The 17,507-nt window shown below is 44.4% G+C and overlaps 1 protein-coding gene across 2 annotated transcripts in view; it reads left to right on the forward strand.

The window, feature by feature from the left end:
- The first annotated feature begins 362 nt into the window (after window positions 1-362).
- PTPN1 (protein tyrosine phosphatase non-receptor type 1) overlaps window positions 363-17,507 on the forward strand; it is a 30,196-nt gene continuing 13,051 nt past the window's right edge. The window contains exon 1 of one of the 2 annotated variants that reach the window (XM_031506579.2): window positions 363-515. In XM_031506579.2, the coding sequence (XP_031362439.1) occupies window positions 453-515 (63 nt within the window). In that variant the 5' untranslated portion in view covers window positions 363-452. Of the gene's footprint in view, window positions 516-731; window positions 2,037-17,507 lie in introns of those variants that run through there. The other variant, XM_031506580.2, reaches the window with a different exon arrangement.

Raw genomic sequence — 17,507 nt, forward strand, 5'->3', positions numbered from 1 at the left:
TTCTCAACCCCTTGACCACAGCCTCTCATGATTATTCTTACGACTAAACAGCAATTATATTTACCTACTAAACAACCATCACGTCTAACAATTCTATCACTTAGCCGCACAGCTGCGCTTCTAGCAAGCACACGGCCTACACTTTCCAAGGATGTATCTCCCAGAGCCCACTAAGCTTAATTTCCCTTCCCGGGCGGGCACGGCGGGGCACGGAGGGGCACGGAGGGGCCCGGGCAGGGCACGGCGGAGCCCGGGCGGGCACGTCCGTGCCCGCCCGAGCTCCGCCGTGCCCTGCCCGGGCCCGGGTCCCACCGCCCCGGACATGGCGTCGGCGGGGCGGGTGCGCAGTTCCGGCGGCACCGTGAGGGCGGGGGCCGGGCAGAGCCGCCGCGGCCTCGGCAGCAGCTGCAGCCGGAGCGGCGCTGGGGGGCCCGGGCCCCCTCGGGGTGGAGATGGAGATGGAGAAGGAGTTCCAGCGGCTGGACCAGGCCGCCAGCTGGCCCGCCATCTACCAGGTGAGGGGCAGCGCCCTGCCCGGTTCTGCCCCGGCCGCGGGTGGGGAGCGCTGCCTGCCTCCGCTCGCTGCCTGCCGCTCGTTCTCTCCGCCGTGCCGCCGGTGCTGCCCCGGCACTGCCCTGCCCTGCCCGGCTCCCCGGCGGGCCGGGCCCCGCCGCGCTGCCCGCCCGGAGCTGCCGCCGCGGGCGCATCCTCAGCGCGGGGACAGCGGAGGAGCCGCTCCGGCCGCCCCTCCGAGCTGCCTTCGGCTCGGAGCACAGCAGCATTTCGCTTTTCAGGCGCCTTAATCATAGAACAGAGCCTGCAGCAGCTTATTAGCAATACTCCTGCAGCTAGCTGCTGGTGGGTTTTTATTGTGTCGCTTGCTGCGTTTAGATTTTTTTCGGGGGTATTTAAAACAGCGCCGTGACAAACGTTAACGCTTGCAGTAATATTTGGCTTCTGGATCCAGCTGAGCATACAAGCCACAGAAGTTGGTGCTTTTGTCTTTAAAAGTTCTTCACACCTTTATCTAAAATGAAGTTTAAGAGAAGCTGAAATACGTGAATGACTGGGCGGATGTGTTCAGTCAGATCAGGCAGCATTGCTGTAACATCCATTTGAATGTTTAAGCTGGTATATTGCATAAATGAATGACTTGAAGTTCATGTTTGCAACATAGATGTTGAGCTTTGTTTCTTTCAGTGTGAATTTCTCTGGCAATAGACCATGGAGAGGAGTTGCATAAAAGTGAAATAAAAGGACTTCAGTTTCAGAATAGTAGCATGCAAGTTGTAACAGCAGTAGCTTGCAGGGTGAACATCTTGAGTTGTCTGGCCTTTAGAGAATAAGCATGACATGTTGAGCCTGCTTTTCAGAAGGTCCATTTCCTACATTTCCCTGCCGAGTGTCAGTGCTTGCCGACTGTATCAGTTGAAAGTCATGTGGATATATGACGTTATGTTTTTGCTGAACCGTTCTGGATGATTTGGTGTGTTGCGAGCTTAGTGCTCAGGAAATGATTTTGAGTAACAGAGCTTTGTAATTTAAGTAGTACATTTCTACAGGTACAATTGAATTACAGAAGTGAAATATCTACGTCGAATGAGGGAATGGCCCATTTTCAATGAGGGATTAGCATTCAGTGATATTTTTGTCCTGCTCTCTTTGAATGATATGACTCAGTGGCCTGCTCAAACTGTAGCACAGCATGAGCTTTGATTGAGGACTAAAATTCAGTTTAAAAAAGGACTGAAGTGATTCTTTGGTTTGCATCCAACTATTGACAAGCACAGGGGGTGGGATTTCTACTTGTTTTTTTTTTTTCCCCTGATTGATTAGTAAATATGTGCATCTATGTCATGAAATTCAGTTTCTCAACTGCATCCTGCTTTTAAATAAGCTGCTGGAAATGGCATCTTGGCAGGTCGTGTACATCTGGAAGAAGAAGGTGCTTCTCCGTGAGCTGTGCTTTTCGTGTCTGGGCTGTGACATTAGCAAAGCAGTTTTCCTACAATGCTGGCTTTTGCATGAAGAATGCAGTAAGTAGAGCAGTGTGTGTGATGGGTGCAGAAAAGCATTTCCCCCGGGGTAATTGTACCACGGCCTTCTGGTACCTCAGCGTTGGGGTTGTAACTGCTGGAACCCAGAAACATTCCCCAGTGCTGCAGGTGAACATTTGCAGCTTGCCCGTGTTCCTTGCCTGTCTGTTATCTGGAGATACAGCACAGCGGCTCCAGGAGGAATGAGCCTAGACAGGGAGGTGTGGCTAAGGGAAGGGAGACTGCCTGGGTGCCACATGACCTGGAAGGGTTAAAATTGTCCATGCGTCTTTTTTTTCAAGGAGCGGAAGCTGTGTTCAGCTATGATAGTACAGTTGGGAAAGAACAGAATTTAGATGATCTCCTTTTTTCAGCAGAAGTAATCCCAGCATGGGGAGACACAAACGCTTCAAAATGAAGACCTTGTTTAGGTGATTTTGTGACGATCAAGTCTTGGGCACTGCACAATGGTGGAACCATTCTCTGTACAGCTGGTCACAGGGTGAACAGTGATGAAGTTCTTTGCGTTTTGTTACTCTAGGGTTTTTTTGAATGTTTGTTTGGTTTTTAATACCTATTTCTATCCCATACTTTCCTCTAGATTTGCTTGTTAAAAGAACTACGAGCCATAAGATTCTGTGGAGGCTGTTCAGGGACCCAAGTGAGAAAAATAATTGCTAAGGTTCTGGCTGTTGTTTCTGTTTTAGAGAAACCTAAGTGTAAGAAAGGCGCATTCGAATTAAAATCCTCTTCCATAAAACCATAAGAGGAAAGTGAGCTTTACCATGTACTAACTGTGGTAAAGGTGTGCAACAGAAAACAGATTCTTAAGGGTAAGTGAATGACATGCACCCTGCAGAAATACCATTAGAAGTATCTATTGGAATGAGAAGCTTTCACTCCGGAGATGTCACAACAAAAAACCCGTACCCCAAAGCTAAGGAAAGCACAGTTTAAGCTCTTAGAGGAGGAAAGAAAAGTAGATATTTGTCCAGAATATCAAAACAACTGGATGGATATCATGAAAACAACAATGACTGGATTGTCATTTGCTCACAGTGAGCGCAGTATCAGATTTTCATAGTAATTTCACATGCAGAAGCCTTTCAGAACTTTAGAAGATGCTTTAGTTTCTAATTTCTTACACAGGATGATAGAACGAGATATTATCTTAAAAACACATCCCTTAAATACAGATAGAGTTGCTTCTTGTGTTTAAAGAAACCAGATATGTTGACTTTAGTATGTTGGCCAATGATATTAACTTTGATGTGCTTATCAGGAGCAGTAAAAACACCTCTGAATTATTTACTGATGTACCATTCAACTGGTGATTCCATCCACTATGGGTGGAGGCAGAGCTGACATTTGGGGACTGCTCATGCAGAGTTTTCCATGTGAAGGCAGCAAAATGAAAATAAAATGTACATTCTTTTCTAGTTTGTATAGTTAGTGGAATATATAATAAGAACTGGATATAGTTTAGATTTTCCAGCATGTTTGGAAGTGAGTATCCTTCCAAAACCTATCTCTGGAAAACTGAAGTGTAGTTGGAGTTGGGTTTGAGGCCTGTAAATAACTGTTCTCAGTTTCTTTATTCATTTTTTAAGGTCTTTTAACCAAATATTAACTTGAATGTTTGAATGCTTCAAACCTCTCTAAGCTAAATTAAAATACTACAGATTTTGAAAATTAATGAACTTTATTCAGACTATGGGAGGAAGATAGGGATCGTGGATATTTTGGATATCCCTCTGTCACAACATAAAAGGCATGGGAAGCTTTTTAGATACTCACTGTCTCTGGAAGAATATTTATAGAATATTTTCTTACGTAGATGGATTTTGATGCTGGAAGTAAACTGTGAAATGGTTGACCCTGAAGAATTGTAACAGTGTGGTTGTGTTGTGTGTTTAGGGTCAGTGGAAGGGAAGCTTTAGAAGTGTTGTTGGTTTATAAGCTGCAGCAGGAGTGCAGGCTGCAGTCTGAAAGCATTTGGGTAGCTCCTTTGCTCAGGTGCTAAGCAGCAGATAAATTGTGGCACGAACATGACTTTTTATAAATGCATCTTTGTGCTTTATTCTGCCAGTTCTAGCTGCAGGTCTCTGCATGCAGTGCCTTGCCACTGCTTAATTTGTGCTCTGTTGATTCATTTGAGGCTCAGCATAATTGGCTCTGGCTGTAGAAAGCTGGTTTAGGGCTCAGGGTTGCAGGGAGTCTCTGTTCCTTCGGTAAGCTGAAGATATTCCATGTTTTCCTGTGCTGTACGCTGAGTCTTGCTGCGTGTGTGCAGGGTTAGTGCTGGACAGCAGAGTGTGGCTCACAAAGTCAGGGTGCTCCCTGGAAAGCAGAGCTGCTGCTCAGCTGCAGGGGATGGCACCTCTGTGCCCTCGGGGCACTGTGCTTGGGCTTCAGTGCTGGCTCCTTCACAGCAGCGCCAGCCGTGTCTCCTGCTGGCAGACTGGAGATGGCCTAAGTCCCCTTAGATAAAGCTACTGAGCCACTTGCTTTTTCTACAGAGTTTAAAATCAAATACTGGAACCCAGAGCTGCTGTGATAGTCTAGCTGGAAGCAGAGCATGGGAAAATGGAGCCTGTTATGGTTATCATTTGCTAAAAGTTTAGAAATCATACAATGCACACACAGTGCTCACCTGCTTCTCAGCATTTTTGGACGGGTTTTATGGTGTTAGTATGTTCTTTCACACGGTATTGTTGCTTCCTCTGTGTGCTGCAAGCACAGATGTATGAAAGAAAACTGTTAAGGAGAAAGCGGTGTTGGCCACATGCCAAATGATGGTAAATTCAAATAGAAATAGCCCTTGTAAGCAGAGAATAAAATGTGGTAGACCAAATATTTTTCGAACTAGAATAACTTTCTAAATATACTGGGTAGGTTTGAAATAACAGTTCATCCTACAGTTAACTAAACATTAAAATTAAATGTTTTCCTGTAATACTTGCTTTGCAAATGGACTTTCTCCAAGGGCTCGCTTTAGTTGAGTCTTCAAAGGATGTGGCTTACGCTGAAATATCACTGCTACTTTCTTGTAAACATGAGAATTACCAGGTTTTAGATCAGTGTCACTTGCATGGCCTAAGTATGTGTTTGGGTTGTGAATTTAGCCTCATGAAATACCTGAGGATACTCAGTGATTGCTTCTCTGCAGTGTTCAGAAGGAGCACACACTTGGTCTGGTCGCTGAGCTTGGATGTTTGCAGTGCTTTCCATTGAGGTTTTCTGGGTTTTTTTGGCCATTGGTCAGCTGGTTTCATGTTGATTTGCAGAAGAGGTGTTTTTTTTCCCCTCTGGTGCCAGGAGACGTGCCCTTGCTGGTCTGACTGGGAGAGGCACTTTGATAGAGCATCCAAATGCCTTTGTGTGCTCACTTTGTAGATCGTGGAGTACAAATGCCAGTTCATTTTCTACCATACTCTGTGAATTCAGATGTGCTTTTTCTCTCACCCACGCAGAATATAGCTAAGATTCAACAGCTTGCCTGTCATATTATACCAAGAAAAACTGGTAAAAGTGATTCTTGGAAATGCATGTGATTCTGCTAATAGTGATAGCTGATCTACTTTCAAATTGGGTTGTATCTTCTGCATTTAAGAAAGCAGGTTCGTAGAACAGTAGCAAAAAATTTACATCCTGGTTGGTAAGGAAAAGGAGCTGGCATAACATGAAACTTTTAGAAATGTTTTTCTGTTTTTTCTTACTTTTAATTCTGTACACTTTCCATGTGTACAGCTGTCTCAGCTCTTGGCTGTTGTGGATGCTTTAGGAACATGTAGGGGTCAAAAGTCACCTTCAGCACTGAAGGTGAAGAGATCAGTGCTGAAGATTTACCTGTTTCACTGATGAGGAAGAGACCATTCAATCAGATTTGCATTGTTCTCTGCAGTCTTTTTCTTCTCCTTAGAAGGTTCAAACAGTTTCTACATCAACAGAATTAGAAAATAAAGCAACAATCCAGCAGGTTTTGCATTCTGTCTTTAGGCAATTCCAGAAGGACCTGTGTGGAGTACAGGGGTGAGTGTGGAGCTGGGCAGACCTTGCTGCAGGCAGAGGAAACCTTCCCCTCTGGGCTGGCAGCTCTCTGTACTTCATGTACTAAAATAATTGCTAGTTCAAAATGCTACTACATAGTACTGTTCTGACCTTAAAGCAGCTATTCTATTTGTGATCTGTCAGGTGCTTTTGCTTGTATCTGAAGTTCCCAGAATTTTATGCTGCTTCTGTCAAGTCCTTGATTCGTCAAGTACTTGATGCTGAGAGCCATCCTACAAAAGAGACTCTGTTTTTCAGATTCTTTATATTTATATGGAACAAGTGTTCTACACATAAAGAGGAATGTTCTCATAACCTTCTTCCCCTGTGCACAGTTCAATGAGAATTGCTTGTTTATACCATTCCTGATCCCACAGTAACAGGTTACACTAACATAAACAGCGTGACCTTTTAATGCGATGGCAGGAAGTAAAATGTGAAATCTATTTTAAAAATGCATCTTTGACTAAGGAAGAGTATACTTCCTTTTTCTGACAGGAAAAATAACCCATGCTCGTTCAGAAAATCTCAATTCCATTTTACTGTGTGGGGCCTGTTTTTTCCAGTCTCCTGTAGAGCTGCTTGAAGTAGGACTAAGCCTCTGCCATCCTCATGTGGAATTGTATCTCCTTTCTTAACATTTGCACAACCATCAGTGACTAAAGATGGGGGCTACAGGAAAAACACAACTCTGACACAAGCAAGAGGTTTTAGTAAGAGGAACTTCTTTTGGAAAGAAGGGTGGGTCATTGGAGCAAGAACTGGAAAAATACTACTTAGCTTCTTAAACAGCTGAAATACATATTGACACATTTGACAGAATTTCCACGTATCTCTGGAAGTGGAAAAGATATGGGGAATTCTACCCAGTAACGGAGTGGGGGTGGACAGCCGCCTAACTCTGGAAAGTGTTTTTGTTTTCTTCCTTAAGAGTTTGATTGCATTAGAAATTAACACTGTCACTTCTTTCTTAAACTTCCACCAATGGAGAATTTTCACGGTAAATCGCAGTTGCTGCCTAGAGCTGCATGGTCTGTGGGATGTCACGAACAAGAATCGTGTTTCAGCCTGGGCTTTTTTTCATTGCCGGTATTGAAACCTTGTCAGAAGTGGCCTCGAGGGTTCCGTGAGCAGGGCAGATGTGCCCTCGTGCTGTTTCATACTCCGTGGGGAATGTGTGCAGGAGCCAAGGAACCAAGGAACCCTTTGCTCCGCTCCCCGCGCGTTCCTGGGCTGCGGAGCCTCGTGGGGCTGGGGTTGCAAGGTTGGGGTTGGTGTGAGCACCGGGGCGGTGCTGCTGGGCGCTGAGCAGCGTTACCTGCCTGGCTCATTCATTGATGCCTTCCCTTTGGAAATCACCCCCTTTGCCTCTGTTCCCCAGCAGTGCCTGGCAGCTGGCACGCCTCCCGAGAGATGAGCCCGCAGAGCGGGTGGCACCGGGCTGCTGTCGGGAGCAGCAGGGCACGGCACCGCTGGGCTGGGCACTGCTGGCCCGGGGAGGGAAGCTCTGAGCACCTGCAGGTGCCAAGCCCAGGTGCTCACCCTTCTGTGCAGAGGGCTCAGGAATGGGGCTGGTCTCCTCAGCTCCTGCAGCTTCTTTGCCCTGTGGCCGTCAGACTCATCTGGTGCTCAGTAGAGGCAAAAGGCTGGAACAGGAGGTTGAAAATATGTGAAATCTTTAGAGCTGCTGAGTTCCTGGATTTATTAGCCCACGTGAGAGCATTAGTGGAGAGGTCTAATCTTACCAGTCCTTTTAGAGCCTGTCAGGAAGCAGATGGAGCAGAAAGGTTTAGTGGAAACTACTGCCTTACGTCTAATCTGTCATTGATTTTGTGTTTGTGATTTGTGTCAAGCTGACCATCAGGAGCCTCCTGCAATCCAAGCCCATCAGATGAGGCTTTGCTTGGTCACCCACACAATCCAGTGTACAGGATGCTCCTCGGTCACTGACTGGCTGACAGCAGGAAATTCCTTGTGTGCTGCTCTGCCTGCTGAGCTCTCTGCCACATGAAATTTGGAGTGGTAAAACTGTTATGTGCTTATTATCTTCTCAGAATAGCTGAGTAAGTTAATATTGCTACTCAGGAGCAAGCATTCAAACGTTTATTGCTTTCATGTAATAACATCTACATCTTTTGGGTTTTCTTGTTCCAAAGTCTTTGCTAACAATGTGTTCTGCATATTAAACTCTCTCTACAGGCAAAATTGTTTTGAAATACTTACAGAAGAATAATATAATCTAGAAATGTTTTGCCCTCAGCAGTGTTGATGTTAAAGAAGGCATTTGTGTGTGATTCTGATAGTTGATAACCTTTATTTGTGTATCAGTGCTCAGAAGCCTTTGGTGTAGCTGACTTTTGGGGGTGGGGAGTGGAAGGGGTTGTGAGTGATGTGAAGGGTTTATTTAAAGATATTTACTGCATTTTTTTGTGTTACTTTTTTCTGTAAGTGTTCCAGATCTGTTCTACAGCTGCAGATGAGGATTTGAGGTAGACATCGAGTGACAAAGCATGTTTAGTCACAGCTGATAACTGGCTTTGGCTGGCAGGAAGTGGAACACGATGAGCAAGAGTCTGCTGGAGCCTGGGGTGGGGTGCAGCACTGTCTGGGCTGGCAGGGAGTGCTGGAAGTAACAGGAGTCATGTGTTTCCAGAGAGGATTCTGCCACTACAAGAGGTAGAAGTTGTGAGGGTTGCTTGGCTGTGCTAAATCGCTGGTTGAGTTCTCAGAGTGAATTATTTTTAACTAGCAGGATCAGTAGACGTATGAAGTGGCAGAACTGTTTCTCTCATCTGATGCACACAACTCTCACTGCAGTCTGTTTCATTATCATGGGGAGCAGTCACCAGTCCTTTGAAGGCCTGGCTTGTCAGGTTTTACAGTCTTTTCCATGTGCTGGGGTGCACATTGTGAATCTGTCCTGCATTATGATGTCTGTGAGCATTTATCTTGATTATGTGATGTGACATTTGTTTTTATAAACTCTCAGTTGCTTTCAGATGAGAAGATGTCCTGTACAGCTGGGCATGAAAGTTCTCTGTCCCTGTAGTGACAGTTCAGACATCCTCTAATAACACAGGATTGGTTCTGTCAGTGTCTTGAAGCATTGCTTTGCAGCTTGGAGAACTAAAAATACTGAATACATTTTAGCTTGCAAGGTCTGGCTGGGTTGGGGTTATGGGAGGGGTTGTCTTTATGCCATTTCCCAGGCTTGTTTGCCATAGGTGGATTTTCTTACACATTTACATCTCTGCTGTAAGTATTTAAGGGTTAGGTTTTCCTTTCCAGAAAGTGTATTGGCTTTTTCTCTCTGACCCTTAGAGCAGTTTCCTAGCCTGGAAGTAGTTGCATAGACACTGTGCTTTTATGTGCAACTTCTTTTAAACCTTGGTGCAGAGCAGAGGTGTCCAGGCATCCTGTCCCACTGCCCCCGTGCCTGTGCAGCCCCTGCAGGGCACCCAGTGCCACAGGTGTGGGCTGGGGAGACAGGTATGGGCTGGAGACACAGGTGTGCCAGCTGGGCAGACAGATGTGCCAGCTGGGGACACAGGTGTGGGCTGGGCACACAGGTGTGCCAGCTGGGGACACAGGTGTGGGCTGGGGAGATGGCAGCAGTGTTTGCCTCTCCCCAAACTGCTGGGACTGGGAGCTGAGCAGCTCAGAATGCTGGAAGGTTTAATATTAACCTGGCTTACTTAGGTTGCTTTCCTAAACACAAATTAGATAGTCATGTGGAAAACCAGGAGTATCCGAATTCTGCTTTATCTAACATCTGTTTTCAGCAGTACTGTTTGTTCTCAGCAGGTTTTTGTGTGCACTGCAGTAGCTTGGCAACCTGTAGGTTGCACCATTCAGTGAATTCAGTATGGTTTTAATCATCACTACGATTTTCCTTTCCAAATTTGAATATTCTAAGTACAGTGGAGTGGGCATCTGTAATTATAACTGCAACCACCACGTTAAACAGATCCCAATTGAAGCAAGCTGTTCTTGCAAATTTGTAATCCAGCAAGTTCTTTCAATTGCTGTCCTGAAAGTCTTTCTTAAGAAAAGAAGGTACTTAAAACTTCTTTCTGGAAGTTGTAGTTAAGCAGTTCCCAAAGAGGAATTTGGAGAAGGTACTGAAAGCAGGGCTGCTTGCTGGTTCTGCAGCAGGAGCAAAGCTCAAGTTTGACCTTTCCGTGCATGCAGAGGCATGAACCTGCATTGTGCAATCCTGGTAATTGTACATTCTCTTTAAACTCTTGGAATCTTGTTAGGTTAGAAATGATAAAAAGCTTTTAGTAACAGTGTAATGAGCATGGCAGAATGAATCTGTAGTTCCACTGCCTGTCTATTACTAATGGCCAAGAGGGTGAAACCTTTTGCCATAGAACTTGCTGGAGTTTGGTCTTAATTGTAGAATGCAGACCCACTTACATTATGGAGCTGGTACCTGTGTAACATATGGTTCATAATTTTGAATGCATGGGGTTCCTTGATACTAAATAAATTCAGTTTTCCCCCTCGTACATCTGACTTAAAGTCTTGCATCTCCAGAAAGCCAGTAAAGCAATGCACGGTACAAACTTCTTCCAGGAAATGAAGCTTGCCACTGAATAAGATGTAGATAATGATATTTTTTAAATAGGTAAAACAGAGTTCACCATTTCCTATATAACAATTCCTCCACTCCTTTTCTGGTGGGTTTTAGTACTTCCTCTACATACAACCTTATATCTTGGAGAATTTTTATGGAATTAGTAGAAAGTTGGACATATGGCTTTTGCTTGTCCCATAGTATTCTAAATAGAAAAATAGCACTGACGTGGTCTGAACATGGTGTGAACGTGGTAGTAATGGTGTGACTGTTTCATTAATGTGTGCATATAAATTAGAAAGGTCAGTCTAGCTTTTAGATTCACGTTGGAGTACCCAGTGTCAATGAAATGATTTATGCAGAGGAACACCCCTTAGCCATGAGGGAAGAGAAATTTGCTTTTTTTTTCCAAAGTAGTGAACAGTTTACTTGTGTTAGAACCAGGACCTTCCTTTCTCATCTGAAGCCGCTGGGAACTGGACCTTGCCTTTACCTTTCAGGGCAGGCTCTTCTGAATGCTCCAGGTGGAGGGGAGCTGGCCTCTACCTAGTCAAATGAGAATATCTGCCTTGACAAATGAAACCTTTCAGAAAGAGTAGTGGGAAGTCTCTAAAGTCTGGATGTTCTGTTGCATCTGACGTGATAAGAGCATTGTGCTGTGAAGGCTAATTTAGTAGGTTTTGGGGAGGGAAAAAAATCTTTGGGGCTCTTATAATATGCAAACTAATTAGAGGTTACAGTGAACACAGCTCTTTCTGGCCAAGCTGACTAAGCTAGGAATTCAAATTACTATTTTTAGCCATCTTACAAGGTCTCTATTTTCAATGATAGCCTTGCTATTACTTCTAGAAATTATATTGTGTATTTATAACCCTGACAATAAGCATTTTTAGTGCAACCAGTCCATTACTTTTTTAATTGAACAAAGTGTTTTTAGTTCTGTGAGATATTGTGCAGATAGCTTCAAAATCACATTCTGAACTAGTTTCTTTTTTTTCTACTAAGCTTTGTTTGGACCTTTCTGCAAAGATTACTGGATGAGAAAAAGCATTCCTCAGAATCTGAGTGCTGAATAGACCTACTTCATGCATAAATTTGTTCCTTTAAAAAAAAATCAGTCTAATTTTAACATAGCATATGGCGAGCTGGTGTCTAAAACTGCTTTAACTGGCTGTACTTTCTAAATGCATATGTAACTCGTTCAACTCCAGATAAATATTAAAGAAAAACCATTGTAATTTGTATTTTCTTCTGTGAACACCAGTAGCTTGCTTATTCTATCCTATAAATTATAATAGATAAAATCTGAGTTTAGTTTTAGGCAGTGTTGGGGTAGAAAGTGGGGCTTGCAAAATTTACTCTGTTTTCACAAAATCCTGTTTCCATGATGATAAGAGACTTTCGAATCAACTCAAATCAAGAAGATAAGAATGAGGCAAACTCCAGAAGTTCTGATTCCTAGGTAAGAATCCTTTGGTTTCTGGCTTTTTGTCATAACAGAAAATGAGAAAATCCACCACTGGAGTTAACCTAGAGGTGCTTTGTGTTTCCAAGGAGTTTCTCACCAAGACTGCAAGAGGAATGCAGGATTCCCAGGCCTGGCTCTGGTCCCTGCTCCCTTCCAGGGCCAGTTCTTTCCACAGTGCTCACCATGGGGTAGGGGAGCTCACCTCAAGCTTTCTCCCCTTGCCTCCAGGAACCAGGGAAGGAAAAGCATTCCTACAAGAGCCTACAAAAGAATTGCCCAGAGAAATGGCCTCCCTGCTGAAAGGAGAGCTGCAGAGCTGCTGGTTACAGCAAAGGGCTGGTTCCTGAAGTGCTACTGAGAAGCACCAAGTTAGGCACTAAGGAGTTGGAGCATCCCAGCTGGGAGCGAATCCACGTGGGGAGCACAGGCAGCATCCCTTGGAGCAGCCAGGAGGTGCCTGGGGGTGTCCTGGGACACCCCTCTTCAGGGAGGACACCCCTGGCTGCTTGGAAGAGAGCAGAGATCAGAATCCCTGCTCCAGAATAAGGTCTCGTTCTCCTTGAAGCCCTTTAATGTTTCAGCAGTCCTAGAAGACAGAGATGTTGCCATTACATTCCAAAATAAACAACAAACTTGACATCAGGGTATTCAAAGGACAATAGCAGCGATCTGAAAAAACGTGTGGTATTTTGCTTTGTAAACCCTAGAAGTGTGTTTTTGTAGCTCTAAGTCTCTGATGAGCAAAGGATTATGTGAGTGCACGTTCTCACAACCAGCCCATGTTTTCCCTTTGCAGCGTGGCCTGTGTTGTAAGGTGCCAAGTCAAGCTGTGGAGTTTGTAATGAGCTCCATAAGTAAATATGGGAAGTGTGGAGCTCTTTGACAGCTCAGGTTTTTTTGTTTTGATGCACGTGTGGTTCTGTAAAGCTTCTCTGATACCTGTGAAGGTTTTGCTCTGACTTTGTCTCTGTGTAGACAACTCTGATTCCACCTAGTTTGTAATACTTTGAGCACCACAGTTTCTGAGGCCAGATTATTTCCTGTTTTCAAGTAGTAATGTAAACTTCTCTGCTCTTCCTTACTGGTAACCCCTTCAATGTAGTCAGTGGCAGCTTTCAGGAGGGGTGTGTGTTTTCTTCTGTTGGAGCCCCCTCACCTCTCTGCGACTGAAGCAGTGCTGCAGAATGGGCTGAGAAGTCTGAGAAGCATTGTCCTGTTTGCTAAATCCAGAGTTAGAAATCCTTGTGATCTTATTCAGGGAATCATGTGCCTTCCAGGGAATTGTCCTGGTGCTAAATGTATGGGTATAAAATCAAACTGAAAAAAAACCCCAATATCACCACTAGGAGACCATTTAAAAAACCTTCTCTTTTTTCTGACTTGTTAGGATTGCCTTGAGGATTAGAACTATAGAATGTCCCAAAGCTTGACAAATAATTTACCTCTGCTGGATAAGCAAAAACGATAGATTTAGGAGAACTGATGACTTTGTAGTAGCTGGAAGTTTTATCCACACCACAGGTGCTGCTCAGTCTTGTGTGTTTGTAGGTCCTGTACCTGTCCCTGAGGGAGTCCCAGCCGTACTCCTGACCGAACTCCCTGGTGCTTCATGGCTGCTGCCTAATTAGCTTCAATTAGGGACGAAAGGGAAAGCTAATGAGTCGGTGAGGCTGTGTGCCCTGGAAGGTGTGGTTGGTGTGTTGGGAGAGCTTTATGACACTTGTCCTTTCCCTCCAGCTGGTGTCCAGCAGCGGCCAGGGCTGTCCTGGCAGCCTGCAGGGAGGAGGATCGTGTGTCGTGGCAGCTGCAGAGTCTGGGGAATCCCCCTTTGCTGGGGAGCTCTGGGCTTATGCTGAAAATTATCTCAGCAAGGTTAGGATCACTTGGGAATGGCAAACTGCCCTTTTTTCTTTGACAGTGCTGGTATTTTAGCAAATTCTGCGTGTCACGCATGAGCAGATGTCGCTGTAGATGGGGAATGCTGGACTTGTCTCATTATCTATTATTGTGACCAGTATTTTTAAGATACCAGTTGGTAACCTAGATGTGTTAAACTCGTGTAATCTCCAAAAGGATTAAAAATAATGCTGTGGTAGTTCTGCATCTATGTGAGTTTAAACTGCTGATAAGATAACTACACGAATGTTGGCATTTCTTTTTTGAAAAATAAATCGAACATTTGCAATCTTATTTTGTTCCTTTAAAATATTTGTCCTGAGTGAAACGATTGCAGTGTTTGTCTGTTAAGCAGCTAAAGTGCTGTGCTGTTTGTTTGGCTTTTAGTCAACACACTTTCCAGGAAAAGGTGAAAGGACACAAACACCACAGATGAGTTTCGGTTGTAGCTCAGTGCATGTGAAGTTAATCTCAAGTGAAGGCTCTTTTTAAAAACTTCATTGAGGCTTAGTAGGAAGAGTGGAGCTCAGATACCCAGGGCTGGTTGCTTTCAAGCTCACTTGTGATGTTGCTCGTGGAGCCCACAGAGCTAGTTCTGTCTTTGTGCTCCTGCTCACTGCAGTGGGGCTGGCACAGGTCATTAGCTGAGTGTGTTAATGATCTTCCCAGCTGATGTAGGGGCCTTCAACTGTGACAGTAGATCCAGTGCTGAGCAGTGTCCTGGAATCTCTTCAGGCAGAGGGTGATAATGTCCTTCTCTGCTGGTACAATACCCAGTTCTGCAGTGGCCTTTCAGATTCCTCCTCAGTTGCAGCTAATGCCAGATATTCTGAAAATCCGTATTCTTTCAGTGGGCACTGTGCCAGCATGGAATAGAAGAGCAGGATGTGTTCAGAGCCAGGAGTCTTGGATGCATGCACTAGGATCAAAAATGGGAGAAAAGGAAAAAGAATCTGTAAAGATCTGTTTGGCTTTTAACTGTAAGACCTTGAATGTGCTACCTGGTGAGGAAGCAAGGCTTACATTTGATTATCTTATTTACTTATTAATCAAATTAGTTCATTTATCTTAAGATTACATGGTGGTAATGGATTGTGCAAGATTTGGGGGAATGGTGATAATGGATTATGCAAGGTTTGGGGGAGATAGTGCTGTCTTGCTTTCTTAACATTAACTGAGGTTATCAGCACAGTATCTGGGAAAGAGAGTAAAGGGCTCTGAGTGAGTATAGGTAAAAATTCCATGGTAAATTATTCCATGGTTGCTATTTCATGAAGCCAGAGATCCCCTTGAGAAACTCTGACTACCTGCAGTGGGGGCCATTTAATGTCCTTTTGTTTCTAATTTGAAATATGCCATTTGCAGCTTGTCCAAATTCTAGAAAATACCTTGGTTACGCAGCACATGGAAGGGTGTGAGAAGTGTTTCTCATCCCTCACGTTCTTGTGTTTGCAGGGTTCATGTTGTTTTTTCTCCTCTGAAGCCTCCAAAGCCTTGGGTTGTGTTGGTGGTGTAGCTCTGGAAAAGCTAGAATGCTCTTAGATGGCTTGTGAGATGTCAGGATGAAAATATTAGGTATCTAGGAAAGCAGGACTGTTTATAACCACAGTTGTCAGTCAGTGAAGCCTGGAATACCCTACGGGCCAGCAATGATACATTTTTAAACTCACACAAAACCCATACTGCAAACAAATTAAGGTCTGGATTTGCTAGGCAGACTAAATTCCTTTAGGAGTTTTGTGGCTATCTGGTCTGTGGGATAGACCAGTCTGTTTGAGATGAGGTTAAACCAGAACTCTTTATGTAGAGACCCCTAATGTTTGGGCAAATCAAGATGTGGATGTCATCGTGGTGGTTATTTTTCTTACAGAAGAAGAGCAACTGAGTTAGAACCTCTTGACACTTTAATGAGAGTGTGGTTTATTTCCTGGCACTGACTTTGTTTGATGGTACAGATAGCGAGGCTTTGCTTTTGCACAACAGCTGTCAAAAAAAAGCCATTTTGCATTCTCAAACATCTCTATCCTTCCAATAATGTCCAAGATACACTTCTGGAGAAGATTGAGTTTCTGGGAGGAAAAGCAGAGATGGATGTGGAGAAGAAGAAGGGAACTTGACTTGTTTTCTTACGCCGATGCTCCATTCAGTTGTTTCCTGTTTTGGCAGTGAGTACATGGCTACAAAACAGCAGAAGTAGAATGTTCCTGCCAGCAGCTCTGAACTTCTGTTATGGGTCATAAATTTCAAGGACAAGCTATATTTTGAACTTACTGAAATTTGAGAAGTCTCATGTAATTCTTTAACCTGATACTAGAGTTTAGCTCTTTGATTTCCCCGTGTCGCAACATTCATAAGAACGAGAACTGAAAAATCAGTTTCTGCCCATTGCAGATGACACTGAGGCAATCTGAGAATCTGAGCAGCTGAACTGTGCAGTGTTGCTGTGGTTATTGACAGCAGTGCCCTCCTCCTGGGAACAGGCTAAATAAATGCACTGGTGAAGTTTGGAAGTGGCACAAGGCTGTGGCTTTCTCCCTTCTGGAAGGCCAGCCGAGCCCTGAGAGCCGTGCAGGTGTTGAGGTGAGCATTCACAGCGTGCAGTTCCCTCCCTGCTCAAGTGGTGCAATAAAGGACTGCAGGGTTGCTGGCAGGAGCCTCTCCGGGAGGCGTGTTGGAGCTGCTCAGTGGTGAGAGGCAGTCTGCAATACCTGCTAGCTGTGACAAATACGGCCCTGGGAAAAACGAGCCCACTTTTCCACGCGTTGATATGATTTAATGAGGCAGTCGTGGGCAGTTTGCATTCCCTGGGGGTTATTTCCGTGCTCCCTGCAGCTGCCTGGTGTCACAAACCTCTGAGGCCACCGGCGCTCCGGCTGCCCAGGCGCTGCTGAATTTGCAGGGGGCTTTCTAGGAAACCCTGTTGCAAGTCTGTGATTTCTTATTTATTTATTTGAACCTCGTGTAATTGTGGTGTTGAACTTTAAACAAGCCTGTCCTTCCCTCTCTGTGCTGCTCGACCTCAGGAGGAAGCTTCATATAACAGGCAACTGGTTTCTTTTGGGGTTTTTTTGAAGGAGATTAGTAAGCAAATCAATACTACCGTATCTTAGTTGAAAGCAAAACTAGGAGACCAGAAAAAATGTTTTTAAAAGGTATTAAAATCCACATTTTTTCACTTAGCTGGCTAAAATTCTGCAGCTGCTTGTTAAGATTTATGTTGTGTGATGTGATGCAAGTGTCTGTTCATTTATCTGATTTTTAGATGATCTTCCTCGTACGTACAAGTTACATCCTCATTTCTTGTTCTTCCCGAAATACCCTGATGTAAAGCTTAATGTAGGCTAAGAAATCAAATCTTCCCTGTCAAAGTGGGTTACATGAACAGCTGTGTACTTTATATCTTTGTGAAGTTCTTTGTTGGGAAGTGAGTTCAGGGCCTCAGTTGCTCTCTCCCATGCTGAATCTGAACACCTTTTCC

Source organism: Lonchura striata, chromosome 17, assembly GCF_046129695.1.
Source record: "Lonchura striata isolate bLonStr1 chromosome 17, bLonStr1.mat, whole genome shotgun sequence".
Classification (NCBI taxonomy): Eukaryota; Metazoa; Chordata; class Aves; order Passeriformes; family Estrildidae; genus Lonchura; species Lonchura striata.